Here is a 27,013-nt window from a genome sequence, read left to right as displayed (position 1 = left end):
TTAATTAACAGGGCATTTGGTGCTTCTGTGAATTTATGTTGGACTGTGAAAAGAGAAGTGATATATTTTTACATTTATAGTATGCTTAACATTCAGAAAGACCTAACAAAATATCACAAAAATACTGATATAGACTAAAGTCTTAAAAAACGAATGCTTTTAACATAAATTTGTACTTTCTCTCACCTGACGTAACTACAAAATGAGACATTTGCTTCAAAATTAAAACTACCTAAGTAAATGCTCAACAAAGCATATTTGAATGAGTTCTGTGTTCAATCAATGTAAAAGCTTCCTGCTGAATATACAGGGTGATTCAAAAAGAATACCACAACTTTAGGAATTTAAAACTCTGCAACGACAAAAGGCAGAGCTAAGCACTATCTGTCGGCGAATTAAGGGAGCTATAAAGTTTCATTTTGTTGTACATTTGTTCGCTTGAGGCGCTGTTGACTAGGTGTCAGCGTCAGTTGATGCTAAGATGGCGACCGCTCAACAGAAAGCTTTTTGTGTTATTGAGTACGGCAGAAGTGAATCGACGACAGTTGTTCAGCGTGCATTTCGAACGAAGTATGGTGTTAAACCTCCTGATAGGTGGTGTATTAAACGTTGGTATAAACAGTTTACAGAGAATGGGTGTTTGTGCAAAGGGAAAAGTTCTGGACGGCTGAGAACGAGTGATGAAAATGTAGCACGCATCCAGCAAGCATTTGTTCGCAGCCCCGGAAAATCGACTCACAGAGCTATCAGAGAGCTGCAAATTCCACAATCAACTGTATGGAGAGTCCTACGAAAAAGGTTAGTTATGAAACCTGAACGTCAACTACCCGAGGCGATGGATCGTCCGCCAGGCAGCCCGTGACAGAGCACTTCATCACTGGCCTCCAAGAAGCCCTGATCTTACCCCCTGCGATTTTTTCTTATGGGGGTATGTTAAGGATATGGTGTTTCGGCCACCTCTCCCAGCCACCATTGATGATTTGAAACGAGAAATAACAGCAGCTATCCAAACTCTTACGCCTGATATGCTACAGAGAGTGTGGAACGAGTTGGAGTATCGGGTTGATATTGCTCGTGTGTCTGGAGGGGGCCATATTGAACATCTCTGAACTTGTTTTTGAGTGAAAAAAAAACCTTTTTAAATACTCTTTGTAATGATGTATAACAGAAGGTTATATTATGTTTCTTTCATTAAATACACATTTTTAAAGTTATGGTATTCTTTTTGAATCACCCTGTATATTACATCACCATTGTGAGCCATCAAGCTATTAGTACAATCATAATGGCATTGCCTTCTCAGATTTGCATGCAATATGCCTATTAGTGGAATGAAGCCTACTCTATAACAATGGTGGGCAACTGTATAATGATATGAAGATTCAAAATCTATTAAAGTCGATAAAATAAGTTTGCTATATAGAGAGAAATATTCGACAACTGAAAAATGGTACTTTAATACCTTATTTACTTATTTAATGTTTCAGTATCACCATTATGTCATACTTAATATATAGTAATTAACGGATTCAGACAACAATCATAAATGCAAATAAACTTTATTGATTTGGAAAAGAATTATCTGAACACTGCTTATAGAAAAAGAAATTCATGATGATTAAGTTTGATGCCATTTCCAGTGTCACTATCATTTCAGCACCGTACACGTGAAGCAACATGAGTGGTTTTTGAATCACATCTTGAAATATAGCATTGTCTCTCAACTGATATGTTTTTGAGAATCTTCTCCTCGACATAAAATCACTTGTCAATATCGTTTGAAGGTGCATTAATCAGCCAGAACATTATGACCACCTACTGAGCTCTGGTGCCATTTTCGATCAATCGCATCCCAGTTGTGTTCGAACGGGTCCAAATCTGGTGATTTGGGGGAAGGGGGAGGGCAGCACAGCTGTTGGAACTCACCACTCCATTAAACTCCTGGTTTGTGACTGGTCCATCGTTTTGTTGAAAAATGCCACTGCCATTGGGAAAAAAATGATCATTGTTCCACTGAACCCATGGATGACCATGTGAATGTTCTCCTGAGCATAATGGAGTCGATGCCAGCTTTTCTCCATCCTGCAGTATAGGTGTCAAGGAGCTGTTCCTCTGGAAGATTACAGATTCACGCCCTCCCATCAGATTCATCAGTCCACACAATGCTCTGCCACTGCGCCAACATCCACTGCCAGTGGTCATGTGGCCATTTCAGTTGTAGTTGCTGATGTTGTGTTGTTAACATTGGCATATGCTTGGGTCATCGGCAGTGGAGGCCCATCGTTAAATGTTCAGTGTATTGTGTGTTTAGATGCACTTTCACTCTGCCAGCATTGAGGTTGATGTTAGTTCCACCACAGTTAGACGCCCGTGCTGTTTCACCAGTCTGCCCAACCTGTGACATCCGACATCTGTAATTAGGTGTGGCCGCCCAATCCCATGATGTCAAGACATGGTTTCAGCTTGGTTGTACAGTTTCTGCAGTGCTCGTGCTGAGCCTCTGGGCCATCACAATCTGCCCTCGGTCAAACTTAAATAGATCGCGCACCTTCCCCTTCTACACACAGACAGCATGCTCCCTGATACTACGTGCACCATGTGTGTGTTTGACTAGCAGTCATTCCTCACAAGGTAACGTTGCTATTGCCAGGACAGGTTTATATTGATAGTAGGTCAGTGATGGTAATGTTCTGGCTGATCAATGTATGTCTGGAAACAGCTTACACTGTTTTCATAGGAGATACTGAAAAACGTGAATCATAAGGAGAGGAAACAGGTTGAGGATGGGGGCATAGAATATGGTCAGAATGCTAATTTTGCGAAGGCAATATGGCATGTTGTGCTATGTGCTCAGTGTACTACTGCCAAAGTAAAACTGGAGGCTGGTTTCATATTCTTTGGTATGCAGATGTAGCTGTCCACATTAAAATGCTTAAAATTTATGCCGTAGTCATTGACTTTGGGGAACAAAGAGCCACTGACTTGTCACTGGTTAATTTAAAACAGTGTTGAAGGCATCTAAGAAATGATTGTGAAGTAATACTTTGTGTAAGAAATTCGTGGAATGCTTGTAAGGGGTGGTTTGGTTGGAGTCGTGGTAGAGTGGTTGGGATAATGAATGACTCTTTGAAGACTGGCTCAGTGTGAGGTATATATAATACAGGTAATGAAGTTGGCAGACAAAATCAAACTCGCAGTTCATTGTGAGTAAAATAAAGTGAGTGCACTTTGGTAAACACTGGTAAGGCTAAGAGTGAGCTCTTCCAATAATACAGACAATCTAACATGATGGAGGACATACAAGGGCAGATTTGTAAGTGAAGTATTGGCAGAAGTGCCAACACCGTGTTGCTAGAGGAGGCCGAAATGCATGCGTTTAATTACACGCAGACTGGCGTGAGGTCTGGAACAGGACAATGTCTTGAGAATTGCAAATAAAGTACGTAGATGATGTAATACTTAACTTTAATCCATAATTGGTGTACATCGCTCTTGACGGTACAGGTTTTATAATAAGCTAAATATAACTGGTAATGGCGCCTTGCTAGGTCGTAGCAAATGACGTAGCTGAAGGCTATGCTAACTATCGTCTCGGCAAATGAGAGCGTATTTGTCAGTGAACCCTTGCTATGAACGTCGGCTGTACAACTGGGGCGAGTGCTAGTAAGTCTCTCTAGACCTGCCGTGTGGTGGCGCTCGGTCTGCAATCACTGACAGTGGCGACATGCGGGTCCGACGTATACTAATGGACCGCGGCCGATTTAAAGGCTACCACCTAGCAAGTGTGGTGTCTGGCGGTGACACCACATTCCTCCCCCGCAAATCGGCGTACGGTTGTGTTATAAGGCTTCCGCCCGCCATGGGGAGGACCCCATGTTGACGTATGCGACGAGGTGGGGAGCCTAACAGGCGAGGCTGTGCCACCCGCACCCGGCCATTCGGTCCGAGGGGAGCTAGGAAACGCCTGAAAACCTAGTCCAGGGTGCACGCCAACATGCGGTGTATGCACCCATAGAGAGACAGGAGGGGCCGAAGGGTCGACCTCCATCGGGGTGGTGCACCCGACGGGCGAAGACGGCATCTAGTCCGGAGCGGGCAAGAGTTCCATGGCGGAGGACAGCTGGTCACGGGAAGCAATCAGCGACGCGTGACCCAGGGAAGCGCCCGGCGGTTGGAGCGAAGCTTCCACTGCGGGCGTCACCGGCGGGAGAACAGGCGGCGGCGCGTCGCCATGGGGCAAAATGGAAGGCAGCGTCGGTAACACCTGGGGATGAGGCGAGCCAGTAGATGGGTCCCCAGGGCGCTGACCTGACGGCACCGTCGCTGAAAGCAGACGGGGAGCGGCAGAACTCGTGCGACGACAGAGGCGCAGCTGATTGAGATGCCGACGCACCTCACCAGAGGCCCCCAAAACCAGATACATAGTGCGGCCGAGGCAGCAAAGAATGCGCCCTGCGAGCCAACGCCGTGAACCTCGATAGTTGCGATAGTATACAACGTCGCCTGGAGCAAAAGCAGGTGGCTGCCGCTGCACAGGAACCTGATGCGGCGGATGCAGCAAAGACATCAAGGTTCGATGAGGACGACCATGGAGCAACTCAGCCGGCGAGCGACCATTTCGGGGCTGAGAGTGATACGAGGACAAAAAGAGCAATAACGCGTCCTCCCGAGAATGCAACTCTTTCAACTTCAACATCTGTGACTTGAAAGTCCGGACCAATCGTTCAGCGGCACCGTTTGAGTGAGGCGAAAACGGCGCGGATGTCAGATGTTGAATACCATTGGCCTTGCAGAATGACTGAAATTCTGCGGACATGAATTGTGGGCCATTGTCAGAAACAATAGTCTGCGGAAGACCTTCAATGCAAAAGATAGCGGATAACGCTTGGATGGTGGCAGATGACGTCATGGAAGACATCTTGATAACAAAAGGAAAATTACTGAATGAATCGACAACAACCAACCATCGAGCATTCCAGAATGGACCAGCAAAATCGATGTGCAAGCGTTGCCAAGGGGAAGTGGCTTTTGGCCATGCAAAGAATTTCCACGGTGGTGCGGATTGTGGTTCGGCACACGCCATGCAAGAAGAGCACATATTCGTAATCGCAGCATCGATTCCAAACCACGTACAGTGCTGACGAGCAAGTTGTTTTGTTCGCACTATACCCCAATGTCCTTGGTGTAGAAGCCGTAAGACTGAGGACTGTAACAAACGTGGGACCACGACCCTGGACTGATCATTATCAGAACGCAACAGCAAAACACCACTTCGAACAAAAAGTCTCTCCTTGTGAGCAAAAAATTGGCGAACCAACGGATCCTCGATCCGTGACGTTGACAACGGCCATTGCGTAGCAACAAAATGCAAAACGGTAGCAAGGACAGGGTCAGCATCTGTGGCAGTAGCTACAAAACGAAAATCAATCGGAAACGATTCGACCACGTCATCGGTTTCCGCATCAATGAACATGCAAGCAAGTTTGGAAGAATCGAATGCTCTATCCTCAGCAACAGGCAAACGGGACAACGCATCGGTGTTTCCGTGCTTAGCAGTGGACCGATACAAGATATCGTAGCGGTACTGCGAGAGGAAAATAGACCAGCAAATGAATTTCTGCGCTGTACGTGGAGGTACAGGCTTGTTCGGATGAAAAAGCGATGTCAAAGGTTTGTGGTCTGTGATGATGGTAAAGTGACGACCATACAAGAAAACATGAAACTTTTGAACACCAAATACGAGAGCCAAAGCTTCTTTCTCAATTTGTGAATAATTTCTTTGCGCAGACGAGAACAATTTGGACGCAAAGGCAATAGGGCGATCATGCGATCCATCTTTGTGCGCAAGCACAGCACCGATCCCGAAATCCGAGGCATCTACCATCAACAAAAGGGGTTTCTGGGGATCGAATGGCGTAAGGCAAGTATTGGAAAGCAACACCGATTTCAACTGGCGAAAGGTGCGTTCGCATTCCGACGTCCAGATGAACGGAACACCTTTACGGCGTAAGCGATGAAGCGGAGCTGAAATGGAAGAGGCGTTGCGCACATATTTCTTATAGTAATTCATTTTTCCCAGCACTCTCTGTAGCTGCTTCAAATTCTGCGGCGAAGGCAAGTCTTGTATGGCACGGAGGTGCTCTGGACTGGGATGTATGCCATGGGCATTGATTACATGTCCCAGATAGGGTAAGTCACAAGCAAAAAACACACATTTGTCCTTCCGCAAGCGAAGACCATTTTGTCGCAAGACCTGAAATAATGTTCTGAGATTGGCTAAATGTTCTTCTTCTGTCTTTCCGGAGATCACAATATCGTCCAGATAGTTTGCTGCAATAGGGACCGACGCACAAACAGCTTGCAGATATTGCTGAAACAATGCAGGGGCGGATGCACACCCGAATGGCAGTCTCTTGAATCGGTACAAACCAAGATGTGTGTTAACCACCAAGACGCGCTGGGATTCGTCGTCCACTGGTATTTGCAAGTACGCATCTGCCAGGTCCAACTTCGAAAAATATTTACCCGGGTACAGTTTGTCAAAAAGATCTTCCGGGCGGGGTAAAGGATAAGTTGCAATCACTAGTTGTGGATTCACCGTTGCCTTGAAGTCCACACAAAGTCTCAATTTTCCGGAAGGTACTAAGGGTGATGCCCAGAGAGAAGCCTGCACACGTTCAATCACACCTTGTGATTCCAAATCGTGTAAGGTTCTTGCGACGTCATCACACAATGCGTGGGGAACATTGCGCGCTCGGAAAAATTTCGGTTGCGCGTTTACTTTCAGTTCCAAATGTGCTTCATAGTTCTTAGCGCAACCAAGGCCCGGTGCAAAAATGTCGGCAAATTCTTCACATAGACGAGAAACACTGGCTGAAGGCACAGTCTGGTTCACTGATAGGACCTGATTGACTATAAACAAGTTAAACAACTGAAATAAATCTAAACCAAACAAGTTCACTGCAGAAGAAGGACGAAGGACGTAAAAGGACACAAGTTTTGTTTGTCCCTTGTATGTTGCAAGGAGGCTGCACTGTCCTAACACAGGGATAGCTTGTCCTGAATATGTAGTTAGCTTAACATTTGCAGCACACAACGGAGGTTTGCCCAGCTGTTTGTACATGTCGTTATTGATGAATGAAACTGCAGCTCCGGTATCGAGCTGGAATGGTATTACGTGGCCATGAATGTCCAAGTCTACAAAAAGTTTATTATCCTGCTGACGACAAGAGCGACTGTCTCGTGCAACGTGAACAGACACTGGTACAGAATCACTTGCTAATTGACGTGATTTCCGGCGACGTCGACGCACACTTTTCGTGGAACGAACACAGTCACCGTTAGAGAGAGTGGCACTGGGCGGAGTGGATTGAACTACATGAATGTCCATGGGCGAAGGTTCACGAGCCTGAGTATTCTTGGTTCGATTCCGATTCCGGCGCGAAGCAAAGGGCCTGGAATGGTTGGTAGCATCCGATCTTAGCTTTTTCTGGCAAACACTTTGAACATGTCCTTTTTTATTATAGAAAAAGCAAATAGCTTGGCGTGACGGGCAATTCTCACGCGAATGTCTAGTAGCACACCGCGGGCATGACTTTAGCACTGCATTTGCTTGCTGGCGTGGCAAACGTAGCGGAGCGGAGAGCTTGGCGGCAGCTGCGCGGACGAGCGCGAAGGCTGTTTACTGTTCCGTGGACCTCGCCCGGCGGGCCGGTTAATGTGACACACAGCTGCGGAAGTTTCAAATGATTCCTGAGCAAAGTCAAGTGTGTCTTGCCTATCCAATATGTCTATCACTTGTTGAAGGGAGGGATTGACTAGTTTCAAAATCTGTTCCCATATACGAACATCAGAAACGTTCTGTGCAATTGCATCACGCACCATAGTATCTGAATAAGGGAGTCCACATTCACACTCAAAAGCATGATCCCTAGTAAGGCCCTGCGAAGTTGCAACCCACTCCCGATTAGTCTGACCGGCCGTACGTTTGGTATGAAAGAAAGTATACCTTTTTTGCAACTACATTGACTGATTCTTTGAAATAGGCATCTAAAGCAGACAAAATTTCGTCGTAGGACAGAGTTGCTATGACGCGTCGGGGAAACAATTTCACTATCACACGGTACGTGTGCACCCCGACGGATGCTAACAAAAAAGGCTGCCGCTCGTTACCTTGAATTCTGTAGGCGGCGAGATGGAATCCAAATTGGCGTGACCACTCCGTCCAGCTTTCCAGTGCCGCATCAAAAGGACGAAAAGGCGGTGCAACTGCGTTTTGTGGCTGCGGTAGCGGTGAAGCGGCGGCGGCCGCATTATTTTGCAGTGCACGTTGACTCTGGACGAGCTGTCCAAGGGCATCCAATAAGGCCTGCGTCTGCTGATTCTGCAAGCGATAAAATTCGGACAGTACATCTGGAGATTGTGGCGAAGCCATGACAAGTAAATTTGGGCAATACGAACGCTAAATCCTCGTTGCCAATGTAGTGTTGGCAGAAGTGCCAACACCGTGTTGCTAGAGGAGGCCGAAATGCACGCATTTAAATTACACGCAGACTGGCATGAGGTCTGGAACAGGACAATGTCTTGAGAATTGCAAATAAAGTACGTAGATAATGTAATACTTAACTTTAATCCATAATTGGTGTACATCGCTCTTGACGGTACAGGTTTTATAATAAGCTCAATATAACTGGTAATGGCGCCTTGCTAGGTCGTAGCAAATGACGTAGCTGAAGGCTATGCTAACTATCGTCTCGGCTAATGAGAGCGTAATTTGTCAGTGAACCCTTGCTATGAACATCGGCTGTACAACTGGGGCGAGTGCTAGTAAGTCTCTCTAGACCTGCCGTGTGGTGGCGCTCGGTCTGCAATCACTGACAGTGGCAACACGCGGGTCCGACGTATACTAATGGACCGCGGCCGATTTAAAGGCTACCATCTAGCAAGTGTGGTGTCTGGCGGTGACCACAGTAAGTCTGTAGTGTAGCTGGCTCTTTGTGTTCTGCGTAGCCTCAAGTTCGAGTGTGTGTTAGTTGTTTAAGAATTAACAGAAACTAGATTTTCGTGAGGGAGTGTGGATTGCTGCATGGTGTGTTATGTAGTTTGACATAGTGGGAAAGAAATCATTGTGAAGGAAGATAGAGTTAGATGGATATTTTTTAAAGATATGTTTGGTCTACTGTAGAAATATTATTGGATAAATAATAGCTTTTGAAATTTAAGAGGCACTCACAGACAGGTGTGAAACTGGTCACTAAGTTGCTGCTGCTTCTGTGGCATATCTTCTTGTGTCAATATATAAGTTATCAAATGATTGATGCTGATAGTTTGTTATAGAATTACACTATATATAACTTTATTATAGAATTTCATAATCAAATGGCAATAAAGATAATATGATTTGCAGGTTGTTACTTCTTTTTTTATATGAGGGCATTCGAAAATTATTTACGGTAGTAGTTTTTTTGTGCCTTATTTATTAATGAGCAGTGAATCAGTGTACTTGAGATCTCTCAGTATACTCCCCACCAATATCAGTACACTGCTGCCACCTTCCTGGCAATTCTATTATTGCATCATAGAGCCATTGTTTGGGGGTACTATGCACACACTCATGGAGACTATGCACACACTCATGGAGAGCTGCATGCAGCTCTTTGTTGTTGCGAAACCTCTTATCTCACAGTGTCTCTTTCATTTTGTCGAGGAAACCGTAATTAGATGAAGCGAGATCTGGGTGTCATATTACTCCCTGCTGTTGATAGTTGTTCATTGTGGAAGCCAGTCCATCAGCAATATGTCACAAATGTCTAAAGACAAAGATCATCTGTTTACTTGTAAATAGAGCAGCACAAAATTTCATGGGCCAGGGACTCCTGGCTGTTTCTGTTGCATAGATTATGCTTTCTTCTCAGGTGTATGGTAGTGATAAAATGATTTGTCACCAGTCACTAGTTTACCAAACATTTTATATCTTCATTCTTCATTACAGTAATCTATTACAGACTTCAATTCTATTCTCCTTGTGGACCTCTATCAAGTCTCATAGAACCCAATGTGCACACATCTTTCATACCCAAATCGTCATGAATAACGGAGTGCAGAGTTGTGCGACCGAGGTATGTCTGTCATTTCAGTTCATCAAAAGTTATACATCTATCATCCATAATAATTTGAAACACAACCTCAGTGTTCCCCAGAGTCCGCAATGTTGACAGACAACAAGTACTCACATTCGTGTACGCAAACTTCATTCCACTACTTCCACTAGTGGACCCTGCAATCCAGTTGTAAACAGTCTTTTATGTAGGAGCTTCTTGACTACACCCCTCAGTTAAACGTTTATGAATATCCCCTTCCTTCCACAAAAATGATGCTGTCCATCTTTGTCCATGACAGTTGCCTTCCATATTGTCCACAGCTTTGCCTACTTATCAACAAACAAGTACTAGCCTTTCACTATGACACTGTTTACAGATGCCATCTAGTGTCTGCATGGTCTACTAGAATCACTTTGTCGTTCTATGACAGGACATTACCATAGTTGGAGCTTATTTGTAAAACAACATGATCATAAACCAGCATTATCTGCATAGTTCTCTATCTGTGAGGTGCCTAAGTAGCAAAAGGTTTTTACTTGGAATATTGATGCAGATGGCTATTGCATTCTAAAAAAATCCTGTACTTAATCGTCCCCTTAAGTAAAACTAGCTATAAGTATATGAAGTGCACCAGGCCCTTGTACCTTGCAAACACAGGAGTCCATATAACTAGGTAGACAAAATCATCCTGGATTTTCCATTGTTTGATTTAGGTAGACAGTTTTTGTTAGATTGCTATATTATACTGTGGCAACGGCAAAATTTGCCTCATAAAACAATGCACATTCCTACAGTGTTGGTAGTTACTTTGAATGGATGTGATTACTCCATTTAAATGTGATGTCTGTTCTTCTGGACATGTTTGAAACTGTATTTATATAAATTGAATACAAAGTGCTGTAGACAAAAGGCCCATGCTGATCCCTTGCACCTTGACGTCTGGAAGGCATTCGATACAGTTCCTCACCACCATTTAGTGAACAAAACTAGAGCTTACAAAATATCAGACCTGATATTGAGAGTGAATTCAGAACTACTTAGCAAATAGAATTCAACACTATGTTAATAGTACAAAATTGACAGATGTAAAGGTAATTTCTTGAGTAGCCCCAAAAGTGTGTTATCAAGCTCTTACTGTTTATAGTATCTATAAATGATCTAATGGATAATATTGGAAGCTTCCTGAGGTGATATCTATCAGAAGGTTGTAATGCCAGCAGGTCATAGCAAAATGCTTAGAGCAGGGGAGAAACGATTGATGCAGTGACTTGTAGTCAACAGCCATGACTATAAACCAACAAACAAAATGTATTGCATATGAATAGGTTAATTAGACAATCATGATTTGATTACCCTGTTGACGAAATACTGCCAGAAACAGTTACAACCATAAAATACTTAAGAGTAACCATACAAAATTACCTGAAATTGAATGACGACATAAAACTTACTGTAGGAAAAGTCGATGACAGGCAGAGATTTATTAGAAGAATCTTAACACATTTTGTAGACCAAGCCGAAGCATAGCTCGGGCCACAACTTGGTGTTAGAAAGACCACACCAGAGTATAGGCTGGGCCGCGATTTTCTCAATGTGTCATCCATCTCTCACTCAAAAACTGGACTTATTTCATATGAGATCAATGTATGAATGCATCTCTACCTACCACTTGACTTGTGCTGCCTTCTGTTGTCAATTTCTTGAATTATTTTGAAAGAAACGTTAGCAAATGTAAAAGTTGCTGTTGCGAATGTTTTGGCCAATATGAATGCATCGATGTAATTTCGTTCATGTACAATTTTGCTACAGGTACATCTTGTTTGTTGAGTGAGCAAGAAATTTTCGAAGCCCAAGAGGAAGAAATTGTTCAGTAACTCACCTTGCACTTCTTTTCAAGATATATAATCATTATTTTAATGTTTGTAATCTCTCAAAGAACTAAAGTAAATATGAAAAATAAAGTGTGAAGCTTGATCTTTTTTAAATATGTATTACTCTTGAAGATACATAGATTACATATGTGCCAGTAGTGCTTTAAATAACAGCGTAAATGGCTAGCTTCCTAGGCCTGATATTCTTGTAAGCAGTCGGTCTCCAAAATGTAATTCCATTATGAAAGAAGTGGCTTCCAAAACACTTACTTGACCAAGTCTTGAGTATTACTCATCAGTCTGGGACCCTCACAAAGTTGAACTAATAGAAGAGGCAGAGAGGCTCCAATGAAGAACAGCATGTTTTGTTACAGAGTCTTCTAGTAAGTATGGGAGATTTGCAGGAATGCTCAACAAACCCATGAGGTAGCCGATACAATAGAGTCTTTTTGTATCACAGAGATTCTAAAAACAAACATTCCAAGAAGTTGGACAAAATATTACTTTCACGTATGTCTGTCGAAATAACTATGAGGAGAAAATTGAAGTTCAGATGGAGTTTTATATAAAATTTGGTCTTCCGCTGCACTGTTCACGAATGGAACAAAGAATATAGAAATGATAATCATAGCAGAAGTTACCTATGCTACACATCATAAGGTGATTTGCAGGGTATAAATATAGGAAAGGTAAATGATAGCCGGTGATTCATTGAATGGGTTCTGAGATTATGTATCTTCTAAGTTATATATTTTCATGTACACTGAAGTGCCAAAGAAACTGGTATAGGCATGCATGTTCAAATGCAGAGATATGTAAACAGGCAGAATACGGCGCTGCGGTCGGCAACGCCTATAAGACAACAAGTGACTGGCGTAGTTGTTAAATCGGTTACTGCTGCTACAATGCCAAGTTATCAAGATTTAATTTAGTTTGAACATGGTGTTACAGTCGGTGCATGAGTGATGAGACACAGTATCTCCGAGGTAGCGATGAAGTGGGGATTTTCCCATACGACCATTTCACGAGTGTGGAATCCAGTGAAACATCAAACCTCCGACATCACTGTGGCCGGAAAAAGATCCTGCAAAAATGGGACCAGTGACGTCTGAAGAGAATCATTCAATGTGACAGAAGTGTAACCCTTCTGCAAATTGCCACAGATTTCAATGCTGGGCCATTAACAAGAGTCAGTGTGCGAACCATTCAACAAAACATCATTGATATGGGCTTGCGCGGCCAAAGGCCTACTCATGTACCCTTGATGACTGCACAACACAAAGCGTTACGCCTTGCCTGCACCCGTCAACACTGATATTGGACTGTTGATGACTGGAATCATGTTGCCTGGTCAGTCAAGTCTCACTGCAAATTGTATCGATCAGATGGACATGTACAGTTACGGAGACAACCTCATAAACCCATGGACCTTGCATGTCAGCAGGGGACTGTTCAAGCTGTGTTATTTCCCCTCAGTACTTAAATTTATTCAAGCTGCTGAAAGAAAGAAAGAAGGAAGGAAGGAAGATTGGGATTTAATGTCCCATGGATGTACAAGTCATTAGAGATGGAGCATAAACTTCGAATGATTCAAGAATAGGTAAAGAAATTGTCTGTGCTCTTTCAAAAGAGCCATCCTAGTATTTGCAAGGAGTGATGTAAGAAAATCACAGAAAACCTAAATCAGGCTGGTTGGATGTGGATTTGAACAGTCATCCTCCCAAATGTGAGTCAGTTGAGCTAACCTCTGCACCGCCCCACTCAGTCACCCTCTCTCTGTTGATTCTTTCTTCTCTTGTACTTAGAAATTTTGGAGCATTTGTAAAGTATATTATGAATTCGGTCTTTTCATAAGCAATTTGTAATCCAGCCTTTTCTGCTGTCTCTTTCAACAGGTTGTGATTAGCTCAGTTTTTGTATTAATTGTTTTGGAAAAATTGCTAAATCATCTTCAGAGTGTAGGCTGTTGAGTTTGATGTTAGAGTTTTTACATTCTAGTCTGATTTCTTGGATTCTTTTTCTCTTTAAGTCTAAGATACAGTTCCCTAATTACCTTTTCCAAAATGCAATTGAAGATACCTGGGGAGAGAAGGCCATCATCTTGCCTTACACAAATTATTATTTCAAACAGTTCCAAAATTTCTCCATGAAATTTTCTTTTGGACTTTATTTCTATCAGTGTGTCTGTGATTAAGCCAAAGTTTTCATTGTCCGCACCAAATTCTGCCCCCCCCCCACCTCGTCCCCTCTGCCAACACCCCTTCGTCCCCTCTGCCCTGCCACCCACCTTGTCCCCTCTGCACCCCCCCCTGCCTCGTCCCCTCGCCACCCCCCTACTGCCTCGTCCCATCTGCCCCCCCCTACCGCCTCATCCCATCTGCCCCCCCCCCTACCGCCTAGACCCATCTGCCCCCTCGTCCCATCTGCCTCCTCCCTACCGCCTCGTCCCATCTGCCCCCTCCCTACCGCCTCGTCCCATCTGCCCCCTCGACCCATCTGCTCCCCCCCTCCTACCGCCTCGTCCCATGTGCCCCCCCTACCGCCACGTCCCATGCGCACCCCCTACCGCCTCGTCCCATCTTCCCCCCCCTACCGCCTCGTCCCATGCGCACCCCCTACCGCCTCGTCCCATCTTCCCCCCCCTACCGCCTCGTCCCATCTCCCCCCCCCTACCGCCTCGTCCCATCTCCCCCCCCCCTACCGCCTCGTCCCATCTCCCTCCCCTACCGCCTCGTCCCATCTGCACCCCCCTACCGCCTCGTCCCCATCTGCCCCCCCCCACCGCCTCGTCCCATCTGCCCCCCCCACCGCCTCGTCCCATCTGCCCCCCCACCGCCTCGTCCCATCTGCCCCCCCACCGCCTCGTCCCATCTGCCCCCCCACCACCTACTCCCATCTGCCCCCCCCAACACCTCGTCAAATGTGCCTACCCCCGACCGCCTCGTCCCATCTGCCCCTCCCCCCCCGCATCGTCCCATCTGCCCCTCCCCCCCCCGCATCGTCCCATCTGCCCCTCCCCCCCCCGCATAGTCCCATCTGCCCCTCCCCCCCGCATCGTCCCATCTGCCCCTCCCCCCCCACATCGTCCCATCTGCCCCTCCCCCGCCGCATCGTCCCATCTGCCCCTCCCCCCCGCATCGTCCCATCTGCCCCTCCCCCCCGCATCGTCCCATCTGCCCCTCCCCCCCGCATCGTCCCATCTGCCCCTCCCCCCCCGCATCGTCCCATCTGCCCCTCCCCCCCCGCATCGTCCCATCTGCCCCTCCCCCCCCCACATCGTGCCATCTGCCCCTCCCCCCGCATCGTCCCATCTGCCCCTCCCCCCGCATCGTGCCATCTGCCCCTCCCCCCGCATCGTGCCATCTGCCCCTCCCCCCGCATCGTGCCATCTGCCCCTCCCCCTCGCATCGTGCCATCTGCCCCTCCCCCCCCGCATCGTGCCATCTGCCCCAACCCCCCCCCCGCATCAACCAACTGCCCCTCCCCCCCCGCATCGTCCCATCTGCCCCTCCCCCCGCATCGTCCCATCTGCCCCTCCCCCCGCATCGTCCCATCTGCCCCTCCCCCCGCATCGTCCCATCTGCCCCTCCCCCCTCCCCCCGCATCGTCCCATCTGCCCCTCCCCCCTCCCCCCGCATCGTCCCATCTGCCCCTCCCCCCTCCCCCCGCATCGTCCCATCTGCCCCTCCCCCCGCATCGTCCCATCTGCCCCTCCCCCCGCATCGTCCCATCTGCCCCTCCCCCCTCCCCCCGCATCGTCCCATCTGCCCCTCCCCCCCCGCATCGTCCCATCTGCCCCTCCCCCCTCCCCCCGCATCGTCCCATCTGCCCCTCCCCCCCCGCATCGTCCCATCTGCCCCTCCCCCCCCGCATCGTCCCATCTGCCCCTCCCCCCCCCCGCATCGTCCCATCTGCCCCTCCCCACCCTCCTCGTCCGTTCTGCCCCTCCCCACCCTCCTCGTCCCATCTGCCCCTCCCCCCTCCTCGTCCCATCTGCCCCTCCCCCCTCCTCGTCCCATCTGCCCCTCCCCCCTCCTCGTCCCCTCTGCCCCTCCCCCCTCCTCGTCCCATCTGCCCCTCCCCCCTCCTCGTCCCATCTGCCCCTCCCCCCTCCTCGTCCCATCTGCCCCTCCCCCTCCTCGTCCCATCTGCCCCTCCCCCCTCCACGTCCCATCTGCCCCTCCCCCCTCCACGTCCCATCTGCCCCTCCCCCCTCCACGTCCCATCTGCCCCTCCCCCCGCCTCTTCCGATCTGCCCCTCCCCCCCGCCTCTTCCGATCTGCCGCCCCCGCCTCTTCCGATCTGCCGCCCCCGCCTCTTCCGATCTCCCCCCCACCCTCGTCCCGTCTGCCCCACCCTCGTCCCGTCTGCCCACCTCTCGTCCCGTCTGCCCACCTCTCGTCCCGTCTGCCCCCCCCCCCTCGTCCCGTCTGCCCCCCCTCGTCCCGTCTGCCCACTCGTCGTCCCGTCTGCCCACCCCTCGTCCCGTCTGCCCCCCCTCGTCCCGTCTGCCCCCCCTCGTCCCGTCTGCCCCCCTCGTCCCGTCTGCCCCCCCTCGTCCCATTTCCGCCCCCCCGCCTCGTCCCATTTCCGCCCCCGCCCATTTCCGGCCCCCCCGCCTCGTCCCATTTCCGCCCCCGCCCATTTCCGGCCCCCCCGCCTCGTCCCATTTGCGCCCCCCTGCCTCGTCGCGTCTGTCCCCACCCGCCGACTCGTCCCGTCTGTCACCCCCCCCCCCGCCGACTCGTCCCGTCTGTCACCCCCCCCCCGCCGACTCGTCCCGTCTGTCCCACCACCCCCCCCGCCGACTCGTCCCGTCTGTCCCACCACCCCCCCCGCCGACTCGTCCCGTCTGTCCCACCACCCCCCCGCCGATTCGTCCCGTCTGTCCCACCACCCCCCCGCCGATTCGTCCCGTCTGTCCCCCCCCCCCCGCCGATTCGTCCCGTCTGTCCGTCCCCTTCCCCGCCGATTCGTCCCGTCTGTCCGTCCCCTTCCCCGCCGATTCGTCCCGTCTGTCCGTCCCCTTCCCCGCCGATTCGTCCCGTCTGTCCGTCCCCTTCCCCGCCGATTCGTCCCGTCTGTCCGTCCCCTGCCCCGCCGATTCGTCCCGTCTGTCCGTCCCCTGCCCCGCCGATTCGTCCCGTCTGTCCGTCCCCTGCCCCGCCGATTCGTCCCGTCTGTCCGTCCCCCCCCCCCCGCCGTTTCGTCCCGTCTGTCCGTCCCCCCCCCCCGTTTCGTCCCGTCTGTCCGTCCCCCCCCCCCGCCGTTTCGTCCCGTCTGTCCATCCCCCCCCCCTCCGCCGTTTCGTCCCGTCTGTCCGTCCGTCCCCCCCGCCGATTCGTCCCCCCCCCCGCCGTTTCGTCCCGTCCCCCCCCCCGCCGTTTCGTCCCGTCTGTCCGCCGATCCCACCCCCCGCCGCCTCGCCCCGTCTGTCCGCCGATCCCACCCCCGCCCGCCGCCTCGCCCCACCTGTCGCCCCCCCCCCACCCGCCGCCTCGCCCCACCTGTCGCCCCCCCCCACCCGCCGCCTCGCCCCACCTGTCGCCCGCCCCCCCACCCGCCGCATCGCCCCACCTGTCGCCACCCGCCGCATCGCCCCACCTGTCGCCCCCCCCACCCGCCGCCTCACCCCACCTGTCGCCTCCCCCCTTACCCGACACCTCGCCCCGCCTATCGCCCCCCCACCCCACCCGCCGCCTCCTCCCCTCTGTCTCCCTCCCCATCTCGCTTCCCTTGTGGTTAATGTGCTCGATTATCGAGTATTGCGTCATTAAATGCATGTGTGCTGTATCAAGTGAAATTTTTGTTTTGTGTGTTACAGTTGGCAACTCATCTCTGGCACAGGAAGTCTGCGTGGATCGGCAACATCTACAGTTGATACTTCATCTCTTCTGGCGGCACCACAAACAGGCAACCAACCACCATTGTAAGCAAGTGTGTCCTTAAAAGAACAGTACTTAACATGAATAAATTGTTCAAAATGTTATGTACACGGTTAAACTTTGGGATAAGTAGTGGAATGAACAATTTTTAAAAATGGCTATTGGCTTAAATATTAAGCTCTGGATAGATTTTTGTGTGCGTGCGTGCGCGTGCGTGCGTGCGTGTGTGTGTGTGTGTGTGTGTGTGTGTGTGTGAAATTTTCATCACTATGAAGGAAGCATGTAATAAAGTCAAATAATTTAAGTGTGTGTGTGGGGGGGGGGGGGGGGGGGGGGATCGCGGCATGTGTGCTTTGAGTTAAGGAGATAGCTTACAGGAACCACCAGTAAAAGAACCGTGTGACAGCATCATACTTATATCTGGTTATTGTGCCTGGGTTCCTATTGTTCACTGTTATCATCCGTGTGTTAATAGTTATCAGCAATGGAAATTAAAATTTGTTATAGTTCAAAGATACTCAAAATTTATATAAAAGTAACTGATACAAAGTTTATAGAGTAATCCACTGTTTGGTTACAGATTTGTGCTGAATCCACAAATGTTGAATTAAAAGTATTATCAAAGAGTGAGTCTCACTTGGATCCTTTGTGACAGTTGTGAGTAATTGCTGCAGTGCACTGAGTAAAATGTAGACTGAAATATTGCACCTCCTCCTGAGAAAACAAAAGACCTCTTCAATGCTAATTACAGCACCATGGATCTGAATCTCATCGAAGGTTTTATATCAGCAGCGCTCATTTGTCTTCACATTCCAGATTTGATCTCAGATTGCACCTCTAGATGAGACAAAGATGGTCATGATCAGTTCCTCAAACCAGTAACATTGTGTCAGGAAGAGAACAAAGATGACATTCCTGTGTTTTCGTCATCTTTTATTTCATGTGTGTCACCTTTTTATTAATTTTTCTGGTAACATGAGTTTCCTCATAGGCAAAAAAATATTGGCATGACATTATCAGATTCGTGTTTGAAATTATAATGCCTTTTGTTTTAACCCTGTATCATCTGTAATGATCTCATTGTTGACAGTCTTCCTTTCTTTCTAATTGTTTGCATCCTAGGTCCTTATAAAAGCCAATGGTTTTGCTTTTTTTGTTTTAGTGATGAGCTATGTCATGTTATTACTCGATCATCATGTTGAAATAGGGTTGTGGTATCCACTGCATTTTGGTCTCTCAGCCTTTCAGCAAGAAGACAAAACTGTTGTCATATTTAGATGTGATGGCCACAAAATCTCATCATGAACAATATTATATTTCAGTCTCTTCTCAACATCGTCACACTTGGGGACTATGCTTGTCAATGTCCCATTAAAACCTGCTTTTAAACAATGTATGTGGCAAATGTTGTAATACAAAAGTACCTCCGATCATATTGACTGAAAAACTTTCCCATGGTGGGATATAACTGTTACGTGGTGCTCTGGGCTTCAAATTTGTGTCTTCCTCAAGGGACTTGGTGATGTATAAAGATTCAGCAGTTGTTACTGCTGTGGTGACAGTGGAACACTCGGTTTCAATTTGTTGTTCCATGAGGATGATTCTAATTTAGTGGGCTAGAACTACCGTAGTTACAGATGTTTCCAGTGTTCCAGGGTACCTGAGGCACATGATTTTCTCTCTGGCAAACCCTCCATTGACTTATGTTCGGCCTGATGAATCCATAGAAATTTGGTCAATGATACCTGCAGATTATTCTAATAAGATTCTTCAGGAATCACAGCTGAACAAATGTTGTAGTGTGGTGGGAAAAAACAACAGGATGGTTGGTTGTGGCTGACCATGGATGACAAGTATCCATTCCTCACACATTGAATCATTATTCCTTCTATGGTATTAATCAGAATTCTCCTTCAGTGGCATTTTCCATCTCTAAGACCTGCACTGTCTTCAACAGTTTTGGGTATTCCATTTCTTTGCTACTGGAATCTGTTTATGCAGCAGTGATTGCAGTATCAACCATCCCAAGGCATTCCTTTAAAAGATCTATAAAAATAAAAAATCAGTAGCCTTGTATTTATAATTGTTTTCATAGGCCATTGTGACATCACATTCCAGTCGTGCAAGTGTCCTTATGGATCCTTTAGGATTCTTAGTCAACAGAAACAGTGGTGGTCCTTTAAAAATGTTGATCAATTTTTCAGATAAATGCGATTGTAACTTACTAATTGTCCAAACGACTACAAGGTACTCTTTCTTCGCCATAGTGTGGTGTCCTGAGATTTGGAGAGTTCCTTGGGTACATATACAGTCACTTTTCTAGTATGTTCCTGAATTTGTACTATAATTGCGTTAATCCTGTAACTTCTAGCATCAGTGTATGACAATGCCTCAAAGGATCCTTATGCTTTTTGAAAATATGAAGTTTTTCTGCAGTAATTCTAGTGGTCATACCTTGGTATATGAAAAGCTTGTCACAGAATCCTGTTCCAAGAAAGCTGTTCCTCTCACAAATCAGTTGAGAAATAGGAATCTCTGTTATGACTTATTTTTCCCAGATTAAGATACATTCGATCTCCACTAAATAGGTGTCCCAACACTTTGTCTTGTACTGATGTAGTACTATAAGAGATTATGACAAAGACTTCAAAGCGTTAGCTGAAGTTACAAGGTTTTTGTGTGCTTCTACTGCAAACAGTTTAGCTGTTTAGTTATGGAAAACACAATTACAACTTTTAAGTAACAGTAGAAAGGAATTTTGTGAACGCTGATAGTGGAAGCCTTGCAAAAGTTGATGCATTTATGCTTCACCCATTTAGAGCAGGGATATGTGCAACGATGGACATTCTTTTCCCTGCTTCCTGCAACATCATTAAACTCACTCAAAACTAATGAATTGTAGAACTTTTGCAAATGGGTCTATATATTATAACTAGATTTTCAACTATCAGTCATGAGCTAGGATCCAAAGCACAAATTATTCTTGGTAAAACTTGGTGCTCGTTGCCTGTGCAGAAGCCACTTGGCAGAGGTAGTGCATCAATTAGGTGTTCCATGGCGCAACGGACAATGCATTCAACTGTAGGGCATGAGGTCACAAGTTCAAATCCTGGTATGGTCATATATTTTTAAAAGTTTTACGCGAAATACAAAAGTAGTGTTAGCAAGAACTGATTTTAGCAGTTTTGTTGATTGTGGTATGTATTAATCATAGCTTCACGTTAGACTTAGTGTGAGAGACAGGCGACAGAGGATAAATGCATTTACTTTGCGAACAAACAATTCACTTTTTTATAAGGCATTGCTATTAGTGAAAATGTAAACATGTGTCCACAGTACAACGAGGTGTAGGTAGATGAGGTTATACAGTGAGATATGAAGCTTGTACAACATTCAGGTGACGCAAATGTAAGGGCTGTGATGTTTGTGAGTGTAAACTAACGTTAGCGTCTGAAGCAGACTTACTTCATGTAAGATGATGAAACTGGAAAAGTTTAAACAATAAGGATCCTAATTAGACAGTACAACATTAAAAATATAGTTTCTAATATATTAAAAAGTGTGTGGTCACATTAAGTAGAAAACATCTTTTTGAACGTGATGTGTGTGAACAACGATTGCAAATGAGAGTGCATGTAAGCAGCAAGGAAATCTGAATATTATTCTGTTTCTGATCGGTGTGGTGAAGTTTCGTAATTGTGATTTTGTTTTCATAAGAGTGGACTGTTTACTCATTTTACAAATGAGTTAAAATGTTCTTTCAGCTTTGATTCGAACCAGCAACCTAAGTTAGTGAACTTGTGCGTTGATAAGCTGGCAATTTGCCACTGCAGTGCAACCACATTTTACACATCTTATCATTATCTGGAACACTCCAAAACAACTTTTCATGAGTTTCTGTAGATGTATTTTTTATAATATGGTACTACACACCATTTGTAACCCATTTTCCGAAATGTAAATTCCAAAACAAGACAGCACTGTGAGTTATCATTATGACAGGAACAGCGAACTAGCCAGAGACGTCACAGGCATCACGTGACTCGAATGGAATGCTTTAGCAGACATTTAAATTATTTGAAAATTTCAGTTCACATTAGAGAGGGGACAATAATTGTTACGTAAAAAGAGATCCATTATATATAATAGACATTACATTTGAAAAGTAAAATAAATGCAACTGTCTGAAAAAATCTTTTCTTAGACCCTATGTACATACTTAGATTAGCCACATACTCGTATATTGTGACATTTTTTTAAAAAAAGTTGTTCATAAACTGTTGACCTAAACCTCATGAAATTTTTGGGTTTCTGTTTAGGTATGAAGAAACGACATCTGCTGATTCCAGTACAACCATTATTGATGATGATTGTTTCTCTGTCAGTGTGTCTTCTGATACTTCACTGTAAGTGTTTGAACTGTTTAATGCTATATATTTTTAAAAAATAATACAAATTCAGAATGGCTCTATAAATAAAATGTAAAAAAGCATAGTTTACCCATCTCCAGCATTCAGGGGGTGAAGTGGATCCACAACTTTATCTTCAATGAAAGAAATGGTTGGAATACTATTGCAAGTTGCATTGAGAAGTCCCCTTTATTTATTGATAGTGACTGGTTTTGAACTTGCGTCAATTTTCAAACATTTTGTATTCATAAGTGACTGAATATAGTTATGTATGCATGCGTGGAACAACTGTAGCAAATAATTCAAATAGTAATAAAGATACCGTAGCATACAGTAGACAAGTTACAATGAACAGTGTGACAATGTGTGCTAACCATTCCTTTCATGAAAATATTGTGTTATCAGGGGTTGTTTCTTTGGTGTTATAGTGTGGAAATAGTCTTCAGTTAGTTTTTGGTCCTTGCATGCAGTATTATTATTCATACCTCAAATTCAAAGATATAATAGCAACAGCAATTGAGAGATTCATACCTCATAAATTGGTAAGAGATGGAACTGATCCCCCATGGTACACAAAACAGATCTGAACACTGTTGCAGAGGCAACGGAAAAAGCATGCGAAGTTCAGAAGAACTCGAAATCCCGAAGATTATCTAAAATTTACAGACGCGGGAAATTTGGCACGGACTTCAATGCGAGGTGCCTTTAATAGGTTCCACAACGAAACATTGTCTCGAAATTTGGTAGAAAATCCGAAGAAATTCTGGTCGTATGTAAAGTACACAAGCGGCAAGACGCAGTCAATACCTTCGCTGTGCAGTGCCGATGGTACTGTTACCGACGACTGTGCCGCTAAAGCGGAGTTATTGAACGCAGTTTTCCAATATTCCTTCACCAGGGAAGACGAATGGAATATTCCAGAATTTGAAACATGAACAGCTGCTAGCAAGAGTTTCTTAGAAGTAAATACCTTAGGGGGTTGCAAAGCAGCTCAAATTGCTTGATACTGGCAAGTCTTCAGGTCCAGATTGTATACCGATTAGGTTCCTTTCAGATTACGCTGATACAGTAGCTCCCTACTTAGCAATCATATACAACTGCTCGCTCACCGATATATCTGTACCTACAGATTGGAAAATTGCGCAGGTCGCACCAGTGTTTAAGAAGGGTAGAAGGAGTAATCCATCGAACTAGAGACCTATATCTTTGACATCGGTTTGCAGTAGGGCTTTGGAGCATATACTGTATTCAAACATTATGAATCACCTCGAAGGGAACGATCTATTGATACGTAATCAGCATTGTTTCAGAAAACATCGTTCTTTAGCAACGCAGCTAGCTCTTTATTCGCACGAAGTAATGGCCGCTATCGACAGGGGATCTCAAGTTGATTCCGTATTTCTAGATTTCCGGAAAGCCTTTGACACCATTCCTCACAAGCAACTTCTAATCAAGCTGTGGGCCTATGGGGTATCGTCTCAGTTGTGCGACTGGATTCGTGATTTCCTGACAGGAAGGTCGAAGTTCATAGTAATAGACGGCAAATCATCGAGTAAAACTGAAGTGATATCAGGTGTTTCCCAGGGAAGCGTCCTGGGACCTCTGCTGTTCCTGACCTATATAAATGACCTGGGTGACAATCTGAGCAGTTCTCTTAGGTTGTTCGCAGATGATGCTGTAATTTACCGTCTAGTAAGGTCATCTGAAGACCAGTATCAGTTGCAGAGCGATTTAGAAAAGATTGCTGTATGGTGTGACAGGTGGCAGTTGACGGTAAATAACGAAAAGTGTGAGGTGATCCACATGAGTTCCAAAAGAAATCCGTTGGAATTCGATTACTCGATAAATAGTACAATTCTCAAGGCTGTCTATTCAGCTAAGTACCTGGGTGTTAAAATTACAAACAACTTCAGTTGGAAAGACCACATAGATAATATTGTGGGGAAGGCGAGCCAAAGGTTGCGTTTCATTGGCAGAACACTTAATAGATGCAACAAGTCCACTAAAGAGACAGCTTACACTACACTCGTTCGTCCTCTGTTCGAATATTGCTGCGTGGTGTGGGATCCTTACCAGGTGGGATTGACGGAGGACATCGAAAGGGTGCAAAAAAGGGCAGCTCGTTTTATATTATCACGTAATAGGGGAGAGAGTGTGGCAGATATGATACGCGAGTTAGCATGGAAGTCATTAAAGCAAAGACGTTTTTCGTCGCGACAAGATCTATTTACGAAATTTCAGTCACCAACTTTCTCTTTCAAATGCGACAATATTTTGTTGAGCCCAACCTACATAGGTAGGAATGATCATCAAAATAAAATAAGAGAAATCAGAGCTCGAACAGAAACGTTTAGGTGTTCGTTTTACCCGTGTGGTGTTCGGGAGTAGAATGGTAGAGAGATAGTATGATTGTGGTTCGATGAACCCTCTGCCAAGCACTTAAATGTGAATTGCAGAGTAATCATGTAGATGTATATTTTGAGTCTATGAACTACTCGACTTCAAGAACATACAATTATATTGGGCAATAAGTTAAAGACCCTACCTTTAGAATTCTGCATATTGGCTGTTTTGAGAAATGTTGCACCTGGAAAATACTTCATCATTATTCCAGAAACGCCTACCTCAAAATGGTTTGTGCATCTCAGGGATGATGATGAAATCACTGGGTGCCATGTGACGAAGATGTGGGAGATGAAGCAAAATTTGCTACACCCCCGGCAGCTTCCCACAACGCTTCATCTTTCCACTATCCATAACCTTGTCAGGAGATTTTGATAGTGCACTTCTGTAACGGTTTGTCTCTTACGAGCACAATCGGTTAGCAGCATACCATGGCAGTTCCAAAAAAAATTTGGCAACACCTTTCCAGAAAGTGGTTAGGTATATGAGAGAGCTTATTATAGATTACTCAATGAATATATGTATTGGTGTGTGTTTTAAGTTTCCCGCTGAATTCTCATTAAACTATTTCTTAGCATACTGCCGTTCAATCTTATAAAATACTTACAATATTAAAATAGTTGACATTTCAGCCGTGTTGCAGTGGCCTTCCTCAGGCCACTCCTGGGCCATAGGTGGGTTTTCAGTATATTGCATATCTACAGTGACACATTTCTAAGAATTTTATTGGCCCTAAAAGACCACTTGTGGATTTTTGAACAGAGGAAGGCAGACTATTTGTGGGGTTTACTGCTCGCTGGTAATTCCTATTAAAGGCTTCATTTTTCTTTACGATCTTTTCCAGTTTTCTGGGATAGTACTTAGGTAGTAATCGTTTGTTTGTTTACATTTTGGCACACTGAATTTAGGCAGTCTCGTCATCTTTTTCATTCCCAGCATGTTAAACAGATTTTATCATTTCATTATTTAGTTGACATAATCTGTGTCTCTTAACGTCATGTGACCACTGGTATAGATACATTGTGTGTTGCAGAATTTTGGTCAGGATATCACTTCTGTAAAGAAAAAATGGAGAGAGGAGGAGTTGCCACACTCACAATGAATTGTCATAGATTTAAGACTGTAAACATTCATAAATTTTCCTTAGAGCAGCTCTTGGAAGCGTACTTATTACAGAAATAGAATTTGATGATAAACCCTTAAAAATTGTAAGTGTACACAATAAGGTTCTTACCTTATTTGAATACCATATATCCCCCCCAGAATAGACCAAACACTGCCAGAAATGAGCTGCGACATATGCAAGGAATAAAGGTATATTCTAAGGTAACAGCATAACTGTATCTGTTTTAGAAAGAGCACTGGTGTTGATAATGTAACTCATTACAAGACATACTGAAGACAGTAAAACAGGCATCAAGGGAAATGCATTACGAGTAAAAGATTGCCACTGCAGGTACCAAAATAAAGACTATGCGGAATATAGTGAAGAACCAGGTGGAACCTGAAATTAGGAGGAGGAGGAAATAGCTTTAAAAGTAAATGACACAACAGTATTGCAAAGCTGTTCAACAAGTATTTCATAAGTGTTATTTAGAAAGATGAGATTGTTAAGTTCAGTAGATGATGCCGTGGAATCTCTCAGACCAGCCACTACAAACAAATGCAGTAATATGAACATGACCCTAGCAATGCCAGCAGAAATAATGTCCATCATAAAATGAAATATTAGAGTGGTGGTGATAAAATATCAACAATGTTAATTCAAGAGTGTTCTTCAGCATTTAGTAACATATTTAGTTAATTACATGACCAGTCATCTATTTCTGGAAAATCTCTTGACTGACTGAAATATGCTAATGTTAAGCCTCCATACTGGAAAAGAGAGAAAGAAATACCTTGAAGCTTCTGTCCAATTTTACTACCATCCTAAAGAATTTTAGAAAAGTTGTTATATGAGTGGCTTCTTAATCTGCTTGCTACAGATAATATATTGTCCACTTGCTACAGATAGTATATTGTCAATGTTAAGGTATGGATTCCTAAAGTGTTACAGTGTTGAGAAGGCTATTTACATATACACCAATAGTGTAGTTAATTCATTAGACAATAAATTGCGGGGATCTGGCACATTTTATGACCTGTCAGAGGCATTTGACTGTAAATCAAATTATCCATTTTAGTAACTTAGAATATTACACTGTACAGAAAAGTCACAAAATGGTTCAAATTGCTTCTCTCTGATGGGAAAGTAAATGTGTCAGTAGGACACCGGTGCTGTCTATTCGACGTCTTCTCTTCATGGTACCCCAACCATATTGAGCTTTGTCCACTCCCAGATCACT

General features: G+C 45.4%; 1 protein-coding gene across 1 annotated transcript in view; it reads left to right on the top strand.

Annotated features, from left to right (window-relative positions):
• LOC126248180 (myotubularin-related protein 14) overlaps positions 1–27,013 on the top strand; it is a 133,722-nt gene that overhangs the window by 90,004 nt on the left and 16,705 nt on the right. The window contains exons 8-9 of the mRNA XM_049948954.1: positions 17,796–17,900; positions 22,176–22,262. Of these exons, the coding sequence (XP_049804911.1) occupies positions 17,796–17,900; positions 22,176–22,262 (192 nt within the window). The remainder of the gene's footprint in view (positions 1–17,795; positions 17,901–22,175; positions 22,263–27,013) is intronic.

Source organism: Schistocerca nitens, chromosome 3 (assembly GCF_023898315.1).
Source record: "Schistocerca nitens isolate TAMUIC-IGC-003100 chromosome 3, iqSchNite1.1, whole genome shotgun sequence".
Taxonomy (NCBI): domain Eukaryota; kingdom Metazoa; phylum Arthropoda; class Insecta; order Orthoptera; family Acrididae; genus Schistocerca; species Schistocerca nitens.
The sequence above is the reverse complement of the archived record's forward strand: the minus strand, read 5'-3'. Positions and strand labels throughout refer to the sequence as shown.